General features: G+C 39.2%; 1 protein-coding gene across 2 annotated transcripts in view; it reads right to left on the minus strand.

The window, feature by feature from the left end:
• The window catches only part of LOC127410693 (cysteine-rich motor neuron 1 protein-like), a 53,271-nt gene extending 43,696 nt beyond the window's left edge, over positions 1 to 9,575 (minus strand). For both annotated transcript variants that reach the window (XM_051645861.1, XM_051645860.1), the window contains exon 1: positions 8,972 to 9,575. In XM_051645861.1, the coding sequence (XP_051501821.1) occupies positions 8,972 to 9,284 (313 nt within the window). In that variant the 5' untranslated portion in view covers positions 9,285 to 9,575. The remainder of the gene's footprint in view (positions 1 to 8,971) is intronic.
• Between the last annotated feature and the right edge of the window lie 14,603 nt (positions 9,576 to 24,178).

Genomic DNA, 24,178 nt, shown 5'->3' on the forward strand with positions numbered 1-24,178 from the left:
ATGTAAAATGCATACGAGACTTGAAAAAAGGCCTCATTTGTGGTTTTTCTGTCTTTGGGGTGGCTCTGGACAGGGGCGGACTGGCCACCGGGACTTTTCCAGGCGGGTCGGCGGCGAAAAGGGGCCGAACGTCCGGACCACTTTTTAGCCCCAGTCCGCCCCTGGCTTTGGATTTATAGGAGAACATTTTATACTGGGCTCTGGTTAGTACAGTAACCACATTCTTAGACATGATTGAGTGATCAAACAAACTAGGAGGCGGATGTATCTGGCACAGAAATGTCCCGTTAGTGGAGAAGTATGTGGAGCTGTAGACCACAGTTCTTCTAACAGAAACAGTGCCATCACAAACAGGCTTTTCAAATCAGCCGTCATCCACCCTTGCCAAAACTCGGACTATTATTTCCTGTGACCTCAGAATGATCCGCTCCGCCAACGTCTTTTCCCTACAAATACTTCCTGCGAGGATATTTTCATATTTTCACACGACCCCTCACGGTTTTGTAGTAGGTTTCCACAAAGCAGGTCTGTTCAAGCCTACTGATCTGAGACCAGTACTGTTTCTCATCACAGGTTTACCACAATAAGATTTGAAGAGTACTTGAGGAGAAAGTACTTGCTTAGGATGCTCTGAGAACAATATCTCAGTTATGTTTCATTTAAATATCAACATTGTATCAGATGTTTCTCCTAATATTCCAAAGGAGAATTAAAAATATGCACAACTGAATGAATTGCTGATATTCATTATAGAGTATAGAACTTAAAAGAAGGTGCATCGATAGCTCAGATCATTTGCTCTTAGAAATGTTTGCATTCATACTGAGATCTCTGACTTTAGATTCCAGACATCTGGTCAAATCTGAGAAGCAGGACTTAAGAAAACACCTCAATTTGTTATTCATGTAATCTCTTTGCAGTCTCAGAAAAACAACTGAGATATTAAAGAGAACTCATTCGTGATTTTCCTTTCTTACGGGTAGACTACCACCTCTGTGATTAAAACATCATTATGTTTAGGCAAGAAGCAGTAACATGGGAAATAAAGGGTAATTTACTGTATTGTCAACTTAACCACACTTTTGGACGTTGTTGTTTAACGTGAATAAATAAAGGTACATTTCTAGTTTCAACATTATTTGTACCTCAGATCTTTGTTTTGTTGAACAAGAAAAACTAGCTTCATACCATGTGACCTTCATTTGGTTTTTGGCCATTGAAAATGGGTAAAATGTAACAATTGAGAGCCCCATCGAGAGCCCCACCTCTCTGGAACTTAACTATATAGGGCCTTAAAATAGAAAATAGAAAAGTTTCTTCTGAACCCAAATCTAAAGGGATATTAATATACTTCTGGAGTTATAGGCATTCCAACTTTGTAAAAACAACTCAAAGGTTTTTTTGCCATTTTTGGACACACACCATTGGCATATAAAGCAACAAGAGGTGCTGAAGTCAACTGAGATTAGTAATAGATCTACATATCTCTGTGTAAAAAAACACAATCATGATATTGACACCTTCTTAAGTTTATTTTTCTGACATGAAGTTTTGCTTCAAAATCATAGGCGAAAAGTGTTATTTTGACCCCCCTATAAAAAAAATAAATAATGGATTACTTGGCCCATATCAACATGTTTATCTTTCTACAGAAAAGTATGAACAAAATAAATTCAGCCAGGGAAGTTTCTAAAATTTTGTTAATTTGGTATGGAATAACCCTATAGGCACAATTGTTGATGCCTGTAATACAGTCTAGTCTCCATCTAATAAAAACAGTCTGCTCCAGTACTACTATCTAAAGTCCCCACGATAACTAGTTTAGTCAATGTCAGGGTGGGTGATTGTAAACATGTTATCTTATTACGCCCATCTGAGGACAGCTTTGTGGTTTCACTTCTAACAGTTCCTTTTGGGTCAAATGTGGCAAGACAAACTGATATTTAATCTTCATGAAAGACAAATTTGTACCCAATGAAAGTCATGGAGACTGGAGACAGCTTGTCTTGGCATCCAACAGCCGAGTGACATCAGGGACTGACCTCCAGCTGATAACGTAACGAGAGAGGAAGTTTTTGAGGCTTCTGATAATCAAGACTAAACAGACGTTCAGACTGACAGCGATAACGACTGCTGGATGTTGCAGGTCAATGTACTGTTGGTTGCTACTTGACTGCTGAATTCAAATATGATCTTTTACTATTCCCTTTCATCTCAGTGGTAGTTGTTCGGCTGGCACATGCTGCGCCGGAAGTACTGTATGAGATCTGCATGCTGCCATCTTTGCTGTTTGCTCATGGGCACTCTGGGCAAGAAACTTTTTGAGCATCACCAAATATCTATGATCTCTGCTCAACTTTGTCGCAACATTACCTGTCACTTACTTAACATCAAAACGGCAACTTTCATCTGCGAATGAATAACTTGAGGTCGCATTGACACTGATGATCTCTTTCAGCATGAACGGCCCATAACAAAGCCATGGATACATTTTAATGTAAATCTTTATAATTGAAATGAATCGGGGGGCCTGGGAAACTCAGCAAGTAAAGACGCTGACTAGCACACGTGGAGTTCGCGAGTTCGAATCCAGTCAAGCTTCCTAAGCAACCAAATTGGCGTTGTTGCTAGGGTGGGTAAAGTCATGCTGGGTTAACCTCCTCGTGGTCACTATAATATGGTTCTCGCTCTCGGTGGATACCGCGGAGAATAGCATGAAGCCTCCACACACGCTACGTCTCCGTGGTAACGTCACATCTATGGCAAGTGCTACAGGAAGTGTGGGGTGAAATGTCACCTGAGTATCTGGACAAACTGACAGCTAGAATAACAAGGATCTGCAAAGCTGTCATTGCTGCACGTGGAGGATTTTATGATGAGAACTCTTTGAAGTAGTTTTTATTTTCAAATTGTAATAGTAATTTTTCATGTTATAAATGTCTTGACTATACTTTGTGATCAGTTGAATGACACTTTGGTGAATAAAAGTACCAATTTCTTTCCATAAGAGCAAAATCTGTACATTAGTCCAAACTTTTGGTCACCAGTGTAGCAGTCATTTGCACTTTAAAGATCACACTGGGCCATGTAGTGAACTGTTTAACCGTCAGAAGAAAGTAAAGCTTGCTGGCAAACCACACGTCAAAATAAAAGCACAATTAAAAATCAAAGCTAGACCCCTGAAATTGAAGAAATTTAAATGCAAAATATATTACAACTGTATAGTAAAATGTAATATTCATTGTCATAATATTAATAATAATAAGTAACAATGATAATAATGATAATTAATCATTACATCACAAACAAGAGTACTATTGTACTGAATACAATTTTGTTAAAATGCACTGGTGTGTTGCAAAGTAATTGTTCTATGTTTTACTTTTTAAAAGTTTTAGGAATTTGATTAGAAACCATTTGGATGATTAAACTTTCTAGAACTTTCTAGTTCTAGAAAATTAATTTAAAAAAAGGAAAGAAAATTATAATTTGGGAAAAAATAAAAACAAATTTTAGTAGGGTCATCCTTAAAAACACAATGCATACTTAACTGAGAAACACTTGAAGAAAACATGAATTTCTTTTAATGTATTATTTACATTGAAATTTAACTTTAATTAGGCTAAAGGAGTGTGTTCAAAAGCGCATTACCATATTAGCGTATCTTTGCTGTGGTATCGAAATTGGCATCGAGAATCATGAAATTTCATTGGTATCGACTATGAAACTACTGAAATAGTGTGAAATAACCATATCAGATAATGACGATTTGTTCAATTATTTCTTTCTTTGTCACTTTAATTTTTTGCTGGTAGTCTGGGAAAAACTAAACCAGTTTTATCATTATTTCTTACCAGTAAATCCATAAAAGCAGTCACTTTGTTTTAAAAATCTACAAGAACAGTGCAAATGGATGTAAAGCAATATTTAACAAGCTCTTTTCATTTTTTACGTCTTATAGTTGCCTTCAACATGTCAGAATATAAATAGCCTCATTAATTTCTTTGCTAATGGGGGGAAGATCATTAATGGTTGCAATCATGAATAATGTATTACCACGCTAAAGAGATGCTTGCAAAATTAATGAACCAAAGACCTTCATCATCCTTCCAAACTTTCAGAGTATAAACAGTGACCCCACTCAAACCTGAACAGCCCTCAAGAATAACGAGAGAAATTTCCCCCCCAAAATTGTTTACTAATCTAATACAATGATGGGACAGCTGAGCCAAAATGACCATTTTGTCATTATTTACTCACCTGTTATTTACTCACTCCTTTAAGACTTTCTGGCGTACTTCAAGTAAAACAAAATCCCAGATCTGTGAGTTTAGAAATGCATTTCTAGCTCTGGTGTGTGATTCAGGTGTTGATTTCTGGAATAAGCCCTCGGTTCACCCGCAGGCAAACTCAATCAAGGAATCCATTAACTCAAGACTCGTTCAAAGCTGATAATTGATGAAGGGGTTAGGGGAGGGTCGGGATTAACCCCCAGAACTGCACTTGTAAATACAACTCAATCAAGGACTTGATCCCTTGGGACGAATCAGCGCTGTAGAACCACAAACCCCACAGGATGAAGATGAGGGGTAATTCAGCTCCAGAACGTTCCCACAGACTGACTTCTGTTTTACCTCACCTCAGTGTGCGTCAGTCAGGAGTAATTCACATTTTTAGACCAGGAGGAAGACCAGCTCAAGACTGGCATCGTGACTGTATCCATACTACCCTTCTGAAGGAATCCTGGCGCACCATATAATCTCGTAGAGCAAGTAGAAATAATCAGCAAAACATCAGCAGCACTTGTGCAGTTACATCAGCATCATTATTAAAATAATGAGTTGTGAACAGAAAGAAAAAAAGTGATGTATTCAAATGTGTGTTTGATTTGATATACATAAAGCATGTTGACCTTGAGCAAATCTTATGTGCAATATGTTATCAAATAATGCCCTTTTAATGCGACTGCAAACAATATACGAGGAAATAAAAATAATATCAATGCGTAATGTGGACAGACTTTGCAGACTTTATACCATGGTAATCACATGTTTTTTTTACCATTTATAGTAGCAAAATCATCCTTTTTTTGGACATGGTACCATAGTAATATCATGGTTGTTTATGTGGTATAACAATACCATGGTGTTTTAGACATTTACCATGGTACTATGTCCAAAAAACATGAAATCAATCATCACGTTTTTTTTTTATTTTATTTTTTTTTTATTTTTTACATCAAATCACTTTTTTTGTCACACAACCACATACACAAATGCAACAGTGGGTGAAATTCTTGGGTGCAGTTCCGAGCAACATAGTAGTCGTGACAGTGATGAGACATATACCAATTTACAATAAACAGATTTACACATCACAATTTACATATCTAATATACACATAATTACAACACAACACAATATACAAATAATAATATACAGTATACAATACACACAATATAGAATACACATTATACAGTATATATAGTATATATAAAATGTACAGTAGGTTGTATTGTACTGTATTGACATTCAGGCTGTCGGTTGATAGTCAGTTGCAAGTGTGTTGTTAAGAGAGATATAATTATGACAGTCCAGTGTGAGATAATAAGATTAATAAAGTGCAGTGCTGATGTATATTGATCGTGAGAGATCAAGAGATCAGAAGTCTGATTGTTTGGGGGAAGAAGCTGTCATGAAGTCAGCTGGTGCAGGTCCTGATGCTGGTATATATGTCCTGGAGGGAGGGAAGCTCACCTCCAATGATGTGTCTGGCAGTTCGCACCACGCTTTGCGGTTGTGGGCGGTGCTATTGCCGTACCAGGCAGTGATGCAGCCAGTCAGGATGCTCTCTACAGTGCAGGTGTAGAACTGTGCGAGGATGTGGCGGTTCATTCCAAACTTCCTCAGCCATCTCAGGAAGAAGAGGCGCTGATGAGCCTTCTTCACGACGGCCTCAGTGTGGACGGACCACGTGAGTTCCTCAGTGATGTGGACACCCAGGAACTTGAAGCTGCTGACTCTCTCCACCGGTGCTCCATTAATGGTGATGGGACTGTGTTCTCTGTCTTTTCTTCTGAAGTCCACCACAAGCTCCTTTGTCTTACTGACGTTGAGGGAGAGGTTGTGTGTGTGTCAGAGTGTGCACCTCCTCTCTGTAGGCTGTTTCATCATTGTCAGTGATCAGACCTACCACCATCGTATCATCAGCAAACTTGATGGCATTGGAGCTGTGTGTTGCCACACAGTCATGTGTGTACAGGGAATACAAGAGTGGGCTGAGAACACAGCCCTGCGGGGCTCCAGTGTTGAGGGTCAGTGATGTTGCTGCCTATTCTAACCACCTGGCATCTGCTTGACAGGAAGTCCAGGATCCAGCTGCACAGCAAGCTGTTTAAGCCCAGAGCCCGGAGTTTCTCATCAAGCTTGGAGGGCACTATGGTGTTGAATGCTGAGCTGTAGTCTACAAACAACATTCTCACATAAGTGTTCTTTTTTTCCAGGTGGGAGAGAGCAGTGTGTATTGTAGATGCAATGGCATCATCAGTGGAGCGGTTGTTGCAGTAAGCTAACTGCAATGGGTCCAGTGATGGAGGCAGCACAGAGCAGATGTAATCTCTGATTAGTCTCTCAAAGCATTTGCTGATGATGGGGGTCAGAGCAACAGGATGCCAGTCTTTTAAGCAAGTGATTTTGGATTGCTTTGGTACAGGCACAATGGTGGACGTTTTGAAGCATGTGGTGACTACATACAAGGAGAGGGAAAGGTTGAAAATGTCTTTAAAAACACCAGCCAGTTGGTTCGCGCACGCTCTGGTGACGCAGCCCGGAATGCCGTCTGGACCCGCGGCTTTACGGATATTCACCCATCCGAAGGATCGGGTTACATCCGCTACAGAGACGCAGAGTGAACTAACCTCTGTAGCTTCGGCCGAGAGAGCTCTCCCCGCGAGGGCGGTGTTATTTCCCTTGAAATTAGCATAAAAAGTATTTAGCTCATCCGGGAGAGAGGCAGCGGTGTTCACGGCGGAGTTTTTTTTCCCTTTAAAGTCTGTGATGATATTAATTCCCTGCCACATGCTTCTAGAGTTGGTGGTGTTAAATTGTCCTTCAATCTTGTCCCTGTACTGGCATTTGGCTGCTCTGATAGTTTTGCGGAGGGCATAACTGGCTTGTTTATGCTCCTCCGCGTTCCCGGAATTAAAAGCGGAGGTCCGCGCATCAAGTGCAGTGTGAACATCGCTATTTATCCATGGCTTCTGGTTGGGGTAGATCCATATTGACAACATCCTCTACACACTTTCTGATGAAACACGTTACGCTATCAGCGTAACTCTCGATGTCGTCATCAGAGGCAGACCGGAACATCTCCCAGTCCGCGTGATCAAAACAGTCTTGTAGCGTGGAATCTGACTGGTCCGACCAGCACTGGATCGTTCTGAGGGCGGGTGCTTCCTGTTTCAGTTTCTGCCTGTAAGCGGGCAGAAGCAGAATGGAAGAGTGGTTCGATTTGCAGTCCCTCGTCTCTCGTTGGAAAGAGATCCGCGCTCTCAGCTCACAGAGCTTGTTGTCCAGAGACTGAACATTTGCCAGTAGAATAGTGGGTAGCGGGGGTCGATTTGCACAACGTTTTACTCTGATGAGAACTCCGGGTCTATTTCCCCTTTTCCTTCTGCGTTTCCGCGGCCGGGCTGCCCAGACAAAGGGCTCCGCTTGCATGTTTGTTAACAGCGGGTCGGCATTGAGGTATTTAAAGTCCGGTTTTCGGTGTGCTATTGCAGAACCAATGTCCAAAAGTGTTTGTCTGTCATAGACAATAAGGCAGACAACATCCAAGACAAAAAAAACAAAAAACTGCAGTGTTGTGTCTGAGCTCGCAAAGCAGCAGCCATACTCGGCGCCATCTTGAGTCAACATATACTATGTATTGTTACATAAATCATAGTTTTTGGATAGGTGCCATGGTAATACCATGGTATTCTCTGAAATACATTGGAGTACCATGTAAATGGTAGATGAATACAGTAATCATTCAGTACCATATATCAAAGTTCCATGGTATAGAGGCCGAACGACAGTGCATTTTGCTGATACCGATACTTAAGGTGGTGCAACAGGCCGATAACCGATTAATTTCAATATTTCAAGTACACATAGAATACACTTAAGTGTACTTCTTATTCACGAGCGTTATACGTTATCAAATATTGTCAGTTAGGGTTGCTATTGTAAACAACATATAGGAAAATCTAAATAATATTGATGCAAAATGTGGACAGACTTTGCAGTAAAATCAATTCATGTGACTAGAAATGCAGAAGTCAGAAAATAACAAAAAGATGGAATTACCATGTTTTTTGACATGGCATCATGGTAATTCCATGGTTTTCATGTACTATGGCAATACCATGGTGTTTTGGACACATACCATGGTATTATCATGTTTATTTATTTATTTATTTTTGCTTTTTTTGGACATGGTACCATGGCAATCGCATGTTTGTTTGTTTGTTTTTTTTACCATCTATTGTAGCAAAATCATAGACTTTTGGACAGATATCAAGGTAATACCAAGGCTTTTTGGACACCAACTATAGTAATATCATGGTATTCTTTGAAAAACCTCTGGAGTACCATGTAAATCTGTTGCCAACATTGTACCAAGTACTTTTTGTAACCATCTCCAGTATAATCATTATCTGAAATCTAAATCAATATCAGCCCAAATACAACTGATACCAATAACCTTGTCAATCATAAATTTGTTCCATCAGTTATAAATCTGTTATGAGTTCATACACAACCAGCCTAACAGGAGATGCCAACAGCTTGAGAAACACACGGCAAATTCATTTCAGACTGTTTTCATTAAATTCACCCTGTCAGAGGCAAAACCTCTTCATTATAACTCCTCAAGCATTCAAAACCCGTTATAAACCTGTATCACAATATAAGAAACACACGTCACTCACCTTTACAGACACCTGTCTCAGGTATGAGCGCCGGTCCAGTCCGGTTCAGAGCTGCGCAGGTGAGTCCATACCCGCAGTAGCCCAGAGTCCAGTCCGGACCAGCACACAGCTCGAGCTCGAGCCGAGAGCACTGCTCACAACAGCCGCACGGGTCACGGGCCAGAACCCGAGCCGAATCACACCCGAGCGGGCTGAGCCGCGGGCACGAGCGGAGCGCGCACGGGGAGCATTCATGACAATCAATCACGTGCACGCAGAAAGCCAAATACATCAAAGCCAAACACAAACTGTTTTTAAAAACACACATAAACATTATGATGCGTTAACTGAGGTGATAAATGATCAATAACAACACGAAAGAGACTCCCGCGTGGAAGTTCCTGCACAGAACTTCAGACGCTCAAACTCCTGAAATGTCCAAATAATCCAAAATGTCTTGCAGGTAGATTAAATAAACGGTAGTCAAACTTCTTGCAGTCTAGACTTTCAGCATTACGATCTCAGCAGGAACTCAGTAAGTTCAAATGAAGCTGTTACAGTGTAGCGCTGATGATGATTATTCTTTCCTTGACACAATGTACCACTGAATCACTGCGACTTAAACTGAGAGTTCTACACGCGCTACATGCAGAGAGACATCAGAGCCACGCCTCCTCCTCTCGAGTGACGTGCAGCTCAACCAATCAGAAGCAGCGAAAAGACAGCGCACTCATGCCAGCAGCTGAATGAAGCAGTGAGGTTTTATCAACAGATTATTGCCTTTCATTTTTATTTCTATTGTCTTTTCCTTTCTGCTTTTTTTTTTTTTTTTCACGTTATTATTATTATTAGTAGTAGTTGTAGTATCATTATTATTTTTGCATGGACCTGCTGACCATCTGCTCTTTTGTCCATATATTTTTATAAGCACCTTTCCATATCATTCAACATCTTGCTAAACATATTTTTTTTTCTAAATAATTTATTTTCACACTATACAGCCTTTATTTTTAATACCTCATATTTCTGTATTGTATTGTATTTATTTCCTATTTTTTATTTTTGCTTTCAGAATCAGAATCAGAATGAGCTTTATTGCCAAGTATGCTTACACATACAAGGAATTTGTCTTGGTGACAGGAGCTTCCAGTGTACAACAATACAAAAACAGCAGCAAGACATAGATAATAATAAAAAATAAAAAATAGTTATACACATACGTACATACACACACAGACACACACATACATACATACACACATGCACTAATCTAATACAAATCTGTTATTTGTTATGTACAGTGCAAATGTTTTTTTTTTGTTGTTGTTGTTGTTTTTTTCTCTCAGAGGAATGAAATGGCAGAAGAGGTTGGATGTGTTGAATAAATATTAAAAAAAAAAGACTAAACTGTGTATTGCACATAGTTATTGCTCAATGGGGCAATTTAACTGTTCATGAGATGGATAGCCTGAGGGAAAAAACTGTTCCTGTGCCTGACGGTTCTGGTGTTCAGAGCTCTGAAGCATCGGCCAGAAGGCAACAGTTCAAAAAGGTAGTGGGCAGGGTGAGTGGGGTCCAGAGTGATTTTTCCAGCCTTTTTCCTCACTCTGGAAGTGTATAGTTCTTGAAGAGGGGGCAGGGGGCAACCAATAATCCTCTCAGAGGTCCGAACTGTCCTTTGTAGTCTTCTGATGTCTGATTTCGTAGCTAAACCAAACCAGACAGTTATTGAAGTGCAGAGGACAGACTCAATGACCGCTGAGTAGAACTGTATCAGCAGCACCTGTGGCAGGTTACATTTTCTTAGCTGGCGAAGGAAGTACAACCTCTGCTGGGCCTTTTTCACAATGGAGTCAATGTGGGTCTCCCACTTCAGGTCCTGTGAGATGGTAGTGCCCAGGAACCTGAATGACTCCACTGCTGCCACAGTGCTGTTTAGAATGGTGAGGGGGGTCAGTGTTGGGGTGTTCCTCCTAAAGTCCACAATCACCTCCACCATTTGAGCGTGTTCAGCTCAAGGTTGTTTTGACTGCACCAGACAGCCAGCTGTTCAACCTCCCTTCTGTATGCAGACTCATCGTCATCTCAGATGAGGCCGATGACAGTGGTGTCGTCTGCAAACTTCAGGAGCTTGACAGAGGGGTCCTTTGCGATGCAGTTGTTGGTGTAGAGGGAGAAGAGTAGTGGAGAGAGCACACATCCCTGGGGGGCACCAGTGCTGATTGTTCAGGTGCTGGAAGTTAGTTTCCCCTGTCTCACAAGCTGCTGCCTGTCCGTCAGAATGCTGGTAATCCACTGACAGATAGACACGGGAACAGAGAGTTGGTGTAATTTAGTCCAGAGAATAGCTGGGATGATGGTGTTGAAAGCTGAACTGAAGTCTACAAAAAGGATCCTTGCATATGTCCCTGGTCTGTCCAGATGTTGCAGGATATGATGGAATCCCATGTTGACTGCATCATCCACAGACCTGTTTGCTCAATAAGCAAATTGAAGGTGATCTAGAAAGGGACCAGTGATGTCCTTCAGGTGGGCCAACACCGGTCTCTCAAATGATTTCATGACCACAGACGTCAGGGTGTCAGGTCTGTAGTCATTAAGTCCTGTGATTTTTGGTTTCTTTGGGATGGGGATGATAGTGGAACGTTTGAAGCAGCATGGGACTTCACACTGCTCCAGTGATCCATTGAAGATCTGTGTGAAGATGGGGGCCAGCTGGTTAGCACAGGATCGAAGACACGCTGGTGAGACGCCATCTGGGCCCTGTGCTTTCCTTATCCTTTGTTTTCGAAAGACTTGGCTCACATCATCTTTACAGATCTTAAGTGCAGGTTGAGTAGCAGGAGGGGGGTTGCAGGAGGTATTGGTGTTTGTGTGAAGTGAAGGTCAGAGTGGGTGTGGGGTGTGAGATTGGGCCTTTCAAATCTGCAGTAGAACACATTCAGGTCGTCAACCAGTTGTTGGTCCACCACAGGGTTGAGGGTAGGAGTGCTGTAATTTGTGAGTTGTTTCATGCCACTCCACACTGATGCAGAGTCGTTAGCTGAAAACTTGTTTTTCAGCTTCTCAGAGTAGCTTCTTTTAGCCACTCTGATTTCCTTATTCAGTGTGTTCCTGGCCTGATTGTACAAGACTTTATTCCCACCCCTGGAAGCATCCTCTTTGGCCTGATGAAGCTGCCTGAGCTCTGCTGTAAACCACGGTTTGTCGTTGTTGAACTTTAAATAAGTCCTAGTAGGGATGCACATATCCTCACAGAAACTAATATATGATCTAACAGTATCTGTGAGCTCGTCCAGATTGGTGTCTGCAGCCTCAAAAACACTCCAATCAGTGCAGTCAAAGCAGGTTTGTAGTTCCCGCTCTGCTTCATTGGTCCATCGCTTTACAGTCTTTACTACAGGTTTAGCAGATTCTAATTTCTGCCTGTAAGTTGGAAGAAGATGAACCAGACAGTGATCAGAGAGTCCCAAAGCTGCTCTAGGGACAGAGCGATATGCTTCCTTTATTGTTGTGTAGCAATGATCCAGTATATTTCGTCTCTGGTGGGGCATGTAATGTGCTGTTTGTATTTGGGCAGTTCACGTGTGAGATTTGCTTTGTTAAAATCACCAAGACAGTAACAGTCTGCTGTAACGCTTCAGTTTCACCCTGGAGATAAGTTTATTTGTATTTATTTATTTATTTATTTATTGTACATGGACTGTGGTAGTTTTTAAAGTAACTTGGAATACTATGTAAAAACCATTGAACATTATTATAATTATCCAGTACCCTGAAAAATATCAATGTACCACCACAGTACTTTTATTAAATTTTTGTATACAATAACGAACATTCACAGAAATCCTCTTGCCTACATAAGGAACACATGGACACAGACAGCAGTCAGTAGTAGCGCTGAATGATCACACATGATCCACATCAGTCGGGTGTAATGATCTGTGCATCTAATACATTCATTACACTCTTTGTCTGCAAAGTTCTATATTTTCTTTATCTCTCGTCCCAGAGACAAAGCTCCATTCATTCATTCATTCATTCATTCAATAAATTAATACTTTTACCAGTATTTCTCAACCAAGATCAACACAAAGAACCATGTGAAGAGATTTCTCCTCTGTTATTTCTCCATGACAGTCTGCTGTGCTCTCTGACCCTGTGACCTTTGACACCGAGGTGGAAACTTGACCCTTAATATAATCAGAGTAGGAGTCTCCAAAGGTCAGAGGTCACAGCCTGTGTGTATGTATTTGCATATGTGTGTGTGTGATGACTCTGTATCTGCAGTAACACTCTTGTGTTTCTCCTTTAGCAAGATAACTGCACGTGTGACATGCGCAGGCAATCGACGGACAGTTTTACATGCATCTGCTCTCAATATAAGTGAAGAGCGTCTCGTGGAGTGAACGTCTCCCAGCACTCACTGTGAAGTGGCTGCTCAAATCCTGAACTTATCTCAGCAGAAGAGAGAGAAGATCCTCAGTTGAAGGCTTGATGTGGAAACTTTAGATAGGGAAAGGTTTCCCGCACTTACTACACACGTGCTTCTCAACTGGTTTTGCTTCAGGAACCAGATTTTACTTTGGAAATCAAGTGGCAACCCGGTCATGAACCCGGTTGCTTGTTTATTATGTACAAAAGTAAATACAATTGTCCTAAAAAATCAAACAAATTTACATTATTAATAATTTTTCCATGAACTGCATAGGCCCAACAATATGCAAAAATATGAACATACCATTAGCTAAATAAGAAAATGGACAATTCTGGATTGTAAATGTCTCTTGAAATTCAATAGTTTCATGCTCTCAGCAGCCAATAATATGCACACTATACATATTGCACATTACAAAAATAGTATGAACAGTCAATTAGTAGTATGCTATTTTGAACATAGCCAATGTGCAAAGCAAGATACACTATATAAAATTTTCATAATTTTAACAGAAAAAGAATGTGAAAATTCTACAATAAAAAAACGTACCTCACCATATACGATGAAAATGATCATTAAAAATACACATGCAATTTTACAGTAATACATTGGGAAAAAAATATGTTTTTTTAGATGTAAAAAGTATGAATTACCTCATAGTTAACAGTAAAAATCTATATTATTATATAATAAAACAATGCATGTAATTTTACAGTAAAATATTACACGAAAAAAAGTATAAATGACCTTACAGTTAGCTGTCAAATTTTATATCATGTTCAACAAGACAGTTAAATTACGGTAAAAAACAACAACAATTAGGCGTTCCCAGAAGTCCCTGCCTGACCCATCACATTTGATTATATATTATTGAGTAGTTATGTTTCTTATTATTTTTGATATCAGTAATATGTATTTAGGGTGTTTTAAATTACATTATATGTTGTTTAATTAAGTGTTGTTAATGTATTTTTTACGGTCAAATACTGGCATACTGCAAAATACTACTTTTTCACAAGAAATGTAATTGCATTTTTTTACATTTTACATCCATTCTTAAGGTGAATTGTTATCAGCGTTTCCTGCACGGTTCTCCCGCAGCAGAACTCTCGACTGAATCTACAGGAAGATAAATGAATTTGTAAATTATTTCAGAAAGTTGTGATCTTGCAGTCTAAATTGAATGCAAAGAGATAAAATAGACTGTATGTTGGAAAATTTGGCAAGAAAACACCTCTTTCTATTCAGTTGTCCTCGCAGGAACACAACACAACCAGTGTAGTCCGATTCACAAGCAAATTACTCTTTTGAATTGGTTCTTTTAATGAATAGTTTAAAAGACTCACTGGTTTAAATTAGTCTGACAAAATCTTTACTGAATGACTCACCGAATCAGTCAAGAGTGGATACTGAATCACCATTTGACTCACTCACTGAACTCCAGTTATCAATACTTTTAGAAATGAAGCAAGAGCTGTTTTGTATGCTAAAGAGTCCTATATATATATATACTAGTGGCCAAAAGTTTGGAGTAATGTTCAGATTTTGCTCTTATGGAAAGAAATTGGTACTTTTATTCACCAAAGTGTCATTCAACTGATCACAATGTATAGTCAGGACATTAATAACGTGAAAAATTACTATTACAATTTGAAAACAATATTCAGAACTTCTTAAACTACTCCATGTGCAGCAATGACAGCTTTGCAGATTCTTGTTATTCTAGCTGTCAGTTTGTCCAGATACTCAGGTGACATTTCACCCCACACTTCCTGTAGCACTTGCCATAGATGTGTCTGTCTTGTCGGGCACTTCTCACGCACCTTACAGTCTAGCTGATCCCATGAAGACATGCCAGTCTATTGCATACTGTGGCAACTCAAAAACAAACACAAAGACAATGTTAAGCTTCATTTAATGAACCAAATAGCTTTCAGCTGTGTTTGATATAATAGCAAGAGATTTTCTAGTACCAAATGATCAATTTAGCATGATTACTCAAGGATAAGGTGTTGGAGTGATGACTGCTGTCTAGATTTGATCAAAATGACTTTTTTCAAATAGTGATTGTGCTGTTTTTTACATCAGTAATGTCCTGACTATACTTTGTGATCAGTTGAATGCCACTATGGTGAATTAAAGTACCAATTTCCTTCCGAAACAGCAAAATCTGTACATTATGATGATGATGAACAAGGCCTTTTTTGGAAATGGCAAAGTTTAGTTGGACAAGATGCTGTTGGACGTTTTGTATAACTTGACTGAGACGGTTCATTTACCAGGTTGAAGGTTAATAACAGATTACACTGCAAACTCAAACTGTAGCACAAGAATGTAACAGCTCAGAGGTTTCAGTCAGGGGTCGCTGAGTTCAAAGACGCTGCTCTGGAAGATTCATGGGATCCTGAAAGTGATTTTTACTTTTCTCACAACAGCAAAACAAACAATACCTTCCTCACTGTTATTCATGGGAACTGAGATATGTTATTTTCCTGTTGCTGCTGTAACTTTGAGCCAGTTTGATTCACTCGGGAGCTCTTTAGAAGTAAAAGTGTTGATGGGCACATGCTTTGTATGAACACGCTTTCACAACACAATGGCAAAATCCATGACACTTTCATACTATAACTTTTTTAACTCAAAGCGATGTTCTTCTAAACCTTTAGATTTCGTGTTTTTTGCAGACAATATTTGTGTGGGATATATTGTAACTTGATAATATTGGAAGATTTGATAATATATCAGAGGGTCTGGCTGATTTTTAAGTTGCTATGATAAAGAGACACATTTTAAAATCAACATGAAATCATAATTCACCTTTTTTACTTTCTTAATACACATTCCTCATCTGATTGTGAATGATTCATTAGTGCATGTTTTTTCCAAAGGAAAATAAACCTTTGTATTTTCATCAAAATGTAACTACTTGCTCCGCCTCTGAAACGTTGTTCCTTTTCAGCTGATGTCATCAGGCCCTCTTGTTTTTCAACTACTGTATTTATCATACAGAGACACTTTTCACCATCCAATCAATTCCTCATGGATAAAATCAAGTTTTCTCTTATTTCACTCAGAAATATATCAGATTATGGAGGTAAAATGGGTTGTGAACAATGGGTCTTGTTCATGAAACACAAACAGAACAAATATATGTGCAAATCCTTCATAAATCCATTTGTACACATATTGTCCCATTGAATTAAACACAGCAATTTACAAAGAAATGGTTTATGCATGATTTATACATTCGTTATGCTCATGTTTCATAAATGAGGCCCATAGTTTCATTTACAGTTGTGGCCAAAAATATTGGCACACTTGGTAAATATGAGCAAAGAAGAATGTGAAAAATATTTTTTATTGTTTATCCTTTTGATTTTACATTCAAAATATTCACAAAAATATATCCTCTAATGGATATATAAAAAAAATTGCAAACACAACACAAGTTTTATCAAAAAAACTAATATTTTTTGTCAAATATATGTGTGGCACAATTATTGGCACCCTTTTATTCAATACTTTGTGCAACCTCCCTTTGCCAAGATAACAGCTCTGAGTCTTCTCCTATAATGCTTAATGAGGTTGAAGAACACATGGCAAGGGATCCGAGTCCATTCCTCCATACAGAATCTCTCCAGATCCTTCAAATTTTTAGGTCCACATGGTGGACTCTCCTCTTCAGTTCACCACACAAGTTTTCTATGGGGTTCTGGTCAGGAGACTGGGATGGCCATGGCAGAACTTTGATTTTGTGGTCAGTGAACCATTTTAGTGTTGATTGTTATGTGTGTTTTGGATAATTGTCTTGCTGGAAGATCCAACCAGGGCCCATTGTAAGCTTTCTGGCTGAGGCAGTCAAGTTTTGATTTAGGATCTGTTGGTATATGATAGAGTCCATGATGCCATGTATCCGAACAAGATGTCCAGGACCTTTGGCATAAAAACAGCCCCACAACGTTAAAGATCCACCACCATATTTAACCATGGGCATGAGGTACTTTTCCACATGGCTACCTCTCTATGTGCGCCAAACCCATCTCTGGTGTTTACTCCTAAAAAGCTCTATTTATGTTTCATCTGACCATAGATCTGACCCGGTCCCATTTGAAGTTCCAGTATTGTCTGGCAAACTGAAGACACTTGAGTTTCTTGTTGGATGAGAGCAGAGGCTTTTTTTCTTGAAACCCTCCCAAAACAACTTGTTGTGATGTAGGCGGCGTCTGATTGTAGTTTTGGACACTTTCTGACCCCAAGACCCAACTAATTCCGGCAATTCTCCAGCTGTGATCCTTCCTCCTCACCATGTGTGGAGACAATATAGACACGCATCCTCTTCCAATCCGATTCGTAACATCTCCAGTTGATTGAAACTTCTTAATTATTGCCCTGATGGTGGAAATTGGTATTTTCAATGCTTTAGCTATTTTCTTATAGCCGCTTCCCATTTTGTGAAGCTCAACAACATTTTGCCGCACATCATAACTTTATTCTTTGGTCTTACCCACTGTGACGGATGATTAAGGGAATTTGTTACCTCATATTATAAATATATATATATATATTTATACCCGTGTGAAACAGGAAGTCATGGCTGAATAATTTCACGTTCCTAGTCATCCAGGTGTACTAAAAAAATGTGGAATATACTTCATATATATTTTACTCATAAGAATTTCTAGGGGTGCCAATAATTGTGCCACACATAAATTAGACAAAAATATTTGTTTTTTGATAAAACTTGTGTTTTGTTTGCAATTGTTTGATATCCATTAGAGGGTATATTTTTGTGAATATTTTGAATGACAGACCAAAAGGATAAACAATAAAGACATATTTTTCACAGCCTACTATGCTCATATTAACCAAGGGTGTCAATATTTTTGGCCACAACTGTAAACATAAAAAAAACAGTCTACATGTGGTTGTTCTCTATGTACTCAACAGCAGCTTAACCAACAAATATACTGTATATATACAGTTGTGCTGAAAAGTTTGCATACCCTGGCAGAAATTGTGAAATTTTGGCATTGATTTTGAAAATATGACTGATCATGCAAAACAAAACTGTCTTTTATTTAAGGATAGTGATCATATGAAGCCATTTATTATCACATAGTTGTTTGGCTCCTTTTTAAATCATAATGATAACAGAAATCTATTAAACACAATACAGAATTTGAGATGTGCTGGAAATGAAATCTCATGACTTGAATGAAATAAATCTCCTGTGATGCATGAACACACACCGATGAACATTGTTAGAAGAAAAATTAAATAAACTACTGAGAGTGAAAAATGTTTTAACGAGACTTTCTAGAAGTCCACAGTGATGAAAGTGCCTGAACTTGAAGAAACACCCTTTGCTGATTTTTTATGCTTTGGTGGCCTATTAAGTTCGTCTCAAGGCACTCGGCCCTTGACTGTCAGTGTGTTTGACATTTTGAAGTGTCCACGCTCATTTTCTTCACCTCACACTTGTGGAACTTTAAGTGGTGCTCTCAGAAGCTTAATCTGTAAATCTTTTTGATGTGTTGATGGTAAAAATTCCAATGTGAATTGAAAGAGATGTTGGCAACCCCTCTTGACCATCCTACCTGTCCTGACATTCCGCTCTAAGTGATGTCTGGGGCCTTCGGCACACTGTGGCAGGGTAATGGCGGGATGACTAGTTGTAACTGATGTTTTAAACGGTTGTAAACAGGGTTCAGGAGCGCTGAAGGAAATGTGTGAAACTCACAGTAAAGGGTCACTTCTACAACTCAAAGTGTGGAGAATTCAGCCTCAGGTAACGCTCCGGATTTACAGCGACGCTTCCACCTGGCTCAGGAATGTCAGTTGGCTCATTTCAAGGCGGTAAATTCCCTCTGTAATTACAGTGTCATCAAGTCGAGCATGAAGGTGAAACTAGCACTTTACCATGAGCAGAGCAGATGATGCTTTTGTGTCTGCCACACTGAGAGAGCAGAATTTCCAAAACAAAGACAAGCGTGCAATAAAAACGTCTAAACAGGATTCTGATGATATGTGTACGCTTTAACACAAGTGATAAAGTACAATCAGCCTGTCGTATTCGCAAAAATAAATAAATACAATAAAATTTACAGATTATTGTTTGACTTCAAAAATATATTTATAAAATAGTTACTATTATAAAAATATTAGTATAAAAATGCATAAATTCTGATTACTGAAAGTGTGAGAGAACTGTAAGAGTGCGCCACCTTTCTTTTATTAAAGGGATAGTTCACCCATAAATGATCATTTATCTCATCATTTACTCATCCTCATGCCATCCCAGATGTGTATGACTTTCTTTCTTCTGCAGAACACAAATGAAGATTTTTAGAAGAATATTTCAGCTCTGTAGGTCTATACAATGCAAGTGAATGGTGACCAGAACTTTGAAGCTCCAAAAAGCACATAAAGGTATCATAAAAGTAATCCATAAGACTCCAGTGGTTTAATCCATGTCTTCAGAAGTGATATGATAGGTGTGGTTGAGAAACAGACCAAAATGTAACTCATTTTTCTCTATAAATCTTTACATCTCCAGTCTCCTTGGCGATCTTGTATTGAAGCTTGTTTATACTTCCTAGTGCATGACGTATGCTCAGGGCACTAGATGGCGCTAGGAAGTGTAATCAAGCTTGAAATCATGATCGCAGAGGAGACTACTGATGTCAAGATTTAAAGCGAAAAATTTGTTACATTTTTGTCTGTTCTAACCCTCACCTATCATATCGCTTCAGAAGACAAATATTTATCCACTGCAGTCTTATGGATTACTTTTATGCTGCCTTTATGTGCTTTTTGGAGCTTCAAAGTTTTGCATTGTATGGACCTACAAAGCTGAGATATTCTTCTAAAAATCTTCATTTGTGTTCTGCAGAAGATAGAAACTCATAAACATCTGGGATGGCATGAGGGTGAGTAAATGATGAGAGAATTATCATTTATGGGTGAACTATCCCTTTAAGGAAAATTTGGTAAAAAATAATATAAAACAATGCCCATAAATTGTTTTTTTGAGGGCCACCCAAAAGTGATTTCCTAGCTATGCCCTTGCCTTCAGCGGGTTTATTTAGCAACAATGACTGGATGAACTGTACATTATCCCGCTTATTACACAGCCACCTACCAAATAAATAAATATATGGTAATAAATAAATAAGTATATATTGACATAAAATATTGATTTGTGTTGACACATTGTGCTTCCTATCATGTTTACACACTCTACTGATTGGTTAAGTTTAGATAAGGGGTTTGGGTAAGGGCATAATATTAATAAGTATGTCCTTAGGGGGTCCTGGGTATCTCAGCGAGTATTGACGCTGACTACCACACCTGGAGTTCGCTAGTTTGAATCCAGGTCATGCTGAGTGACTCCAGCCAGGTCTCCTAAGCAACCAAATTGGCCCGGTTGCTAGGGAGGGTAGAGTCACATGGGGTAACCTCTTCGTGGTCACTATAATGTGGTTCTCGCTCTCGGTGGGGTGCGTGGTGAGTTGTGCGTGGATGCTGCGGAGAATAGTGTGAAGCCTCCACACGCGTTACGCCTCCGCGGTAACACGCTCAACAAGTCACGTGATAAGATGCGCGGATTGACGGTCTCAGACGTGGAGGCAAATGAGATTCGTCCTCCGCCACCCGGATTGAGGCGAGTCACTACGCCACCACGAGGACTTAGAGCGCATTGGAAATTGGGCATTCCGAATTGGGAAGAAAAGGGGAGATAAATAAGTATGTCCTTAACTTACTCACGTGGAACTTGTGCTTACTTCCTCATTAGACATCCAGGAATTTGCACGTGATGAAGTCGTACGAGTTTATGCAACAACATCGTGCGAGACCATACGAAATAGCCAACTCGTAAATTATGTTTGACTTTTCATGAGACAGAGAGTCTAGGAACAGCTGAATTCAACCTCCGGTTTGCATTCAGTTCTGTTGCCGTTTATTTAGGGAATATGACCGTCTGATTGTTCATTATCCAGTTTATTACAACAACTTGCCAAATAAACAAAGAAATGGACACGAAACGTAAATATGAGTTGAAAATACCTGCCTCGCAATACCCGGATATGTGATTGTTTTTCAGAAATAGCAGACTGCACGATGGCTCGATTGACCAGCAGGACTTAAAATAGCCACCAATAATAAATCATTGAAGATGATTCCTCTGAAATTCAGTTTAAAGGGCCGGAACACCTTTGCAGTGATGGGCAGTAGCTTGGCTACAAATGGCGAAGCTATTATCTTAACTACATTTCTCAGTAGCGAGGTGGTAGCTTTGACAAAAGCTACACCGCTACATCATCACACCTGTGTTTGCTGTCACCAGTTCTGAATCAGAACTAAAGATGTCCGATTCACAAATGAATCACTCAAAAAACTCATCTGTATAGACTTGCTTTTACTACTATATGAATTTTTGTTTTACTGAGTGTGTTTTGATTTTATGTTTTGTAAAGCACTTTGTGCTTAATTGCTAAAAGTAGCCATAAAAATAAAGTTATTATTATATTATTATTATTATTACTCTTTTGAGTCTGATCTTTACAGTGAATTGATCGAACGTGATTGCAAAGTGATCTGAATCAGTTCACGATTCAGTCCGAATGACTCATAATGCTGATGCATGCGCTGCTGAATCGTTTGAAGTGGTTTCTCACTGACCAACATGCAAACGGAATATTGTAAAACACGGAAAATAAAGATAACGCTGGTTGCATTTGATCTACAATCAGTGGAAACCAAACCTGCAAATGCATCCTATACTTTGCCAGTGATGAAGAAGGTCTTTATTAAGTTCAGCACATGTTGTGTGCAGCTTGTGAACGGCACTCTACCACCAAAAGAGTATCAAAACCCTTTGTAGCCTACACAAAAACACATCAAATGTACCATGGCATTACCATGCTTTTTGGATATGTACCAGAAACACAATGATGTAAATACAATGGTTTCTAAATATGTTAACCATATAGTGAAGTTCCATGGTAGTACCATCTAATACCATCAGATGCCACAGTGTTTTTGCCCAGGTGTGCGCACACACATAAATACAACAGCTAGACACTGAATTACATAATAAGAAGAATAGTATATGTATGTAGAATTGTCATACAGGAATGTGCAATGGAAATTATGTTCAAATAGGTTTGTACAGGTAGTAGTTAGAATACATATGAAAAATAAAATGTAAAAATAGTGATTTTGCATATTGAACACAGGGGTTTGTAGACGGCACACATAGATGGACACTTTAAACCAGGCTAAGTTGTTTGCTGAACTTAGCTGGTTATCCAGTCTGACCAGTGGACCCCTCTAAAATCCCAGCTAAATACCATGGTATATGTGGTACTGTATATATCAAAGTACTCTGTTATGACTATGTGATACCATCACTGACACTGTACCATGGTACCAACACAGTGCTTTTCTGTAGGGTAATAAACAGCCCCATGAGTAGTAGATCATATGTGTGTCTGTGACGCCTCCTGGTGGTCATTAGTGTAGTTGCAGTAGATCCACACATGCTAGTAAAACTGCAGTACGTCCTGTTATCTGTGGTCAGAGATGTTTCTGGACCAACCTCTTTATTATGTATGAAGAACATCTGATGTTCACTCTACACTCTTAAAAATAAAGCCTCTTCAATGGTTCTTAGTTCAGTCAAGAACCCTCTTCTTATTGAGAACTGTTTTTGTCTGTTCAGGGTTCTTGAGTTGCTATATGGTTCTTTGCAGATGAAGTAAGTTACAGCTTCTTCAGGTCAGTGTTGTTGTTTCTGGGTTCTTTAAAACACCAGATGGTTTTATAAAGAAAGAACTAGAATAAATTGTGACCTGCTCCATCATTTTGAGTCATTTTGATCCACCCAGAAACACATTTTGAGTTTTGTCTGTTTTCTAAAAGTATAATGATTGTATTTGTACTCCAAACCATTGTATTTAAATGCTTTCCATTACTCCTTAGTGCATACAATTCAAAATGTGTCTTTGGGACAAAGAAGTGACTCTAAATGATGGAGCAGGTCACATTTATTCTTTGAGGAACTTCAGAAGGTTCACATTTGATGTCAGTCAATGAGGGTGTGTAAGATTTTCCCTGCTTGACAAAAACAGCCTGACCTAACAAGCTAACGAGTGCCTAAACCCATCAAAACAGACCAGCCTGACCAGTGTAAACCAGCTGTTTTCCCTCTCAGTTCTGGAAGAGGTCCGCTGAGATGCATTGACTGCATTGAGAGCTTTTGAAGCTGTGATTTTGACAGTACTTTCACACAGTTCCTCTGATATCCTAAGCCGTCTTTACCATGTGTGTAGTGTGTTTGTGGAACTCATTGTAAGAGTGTGTAGCAGGTTTCCTGTTTTCAGTCCTGTTAAATGCCAGCAAACAATGCTCAAAAAAAGAGCCTGTTCAGTGTCTAGATGGCTGTCTATAGGCCTGTGAGCATCTTGTCTCATGCGGTTTTCTAATCTGCTCTGGATACTGATAAATATCAGCGCATGATGCCTCGACTGAGAAAATGACCCGTTGTGGTGAACCGCTCAAGAGAAACCTGTCTGATATTTACCACAACAGGAAGACACAAGCCGAATCACACCGAACACACCACCACTGAAACACGTCACTGTGGCGTCTACGGCCGTGAGAATAATGACTTATCAGTTTGCTCACCAACTTAGATTGCTCTCTATCTATATCTTGAATCTTTATTACATAAAGATTGCACTATTTATTTATTTTTGGCTGTGCAGAATGGATTACTACCTTACTAC

The sequence above is a fragment of the Myxocyprinus asiaticus genome, chromosome 20 (genome assembly GCF_019703515.2).
Source record: "Myxocyprinus asiaticus isolate MX2 ecotype Aquarium Trade chromosome 20, UBuf_Myxa_2, whole genome shotgun sequence".
Classification (NCBI taxonomy): Eukaryota; Metazoa; Chordata; class Actinopteri; order Cypriniformes; family Catostomidae; genus Myxocyprinus; species Myxocyprinus asiaticus.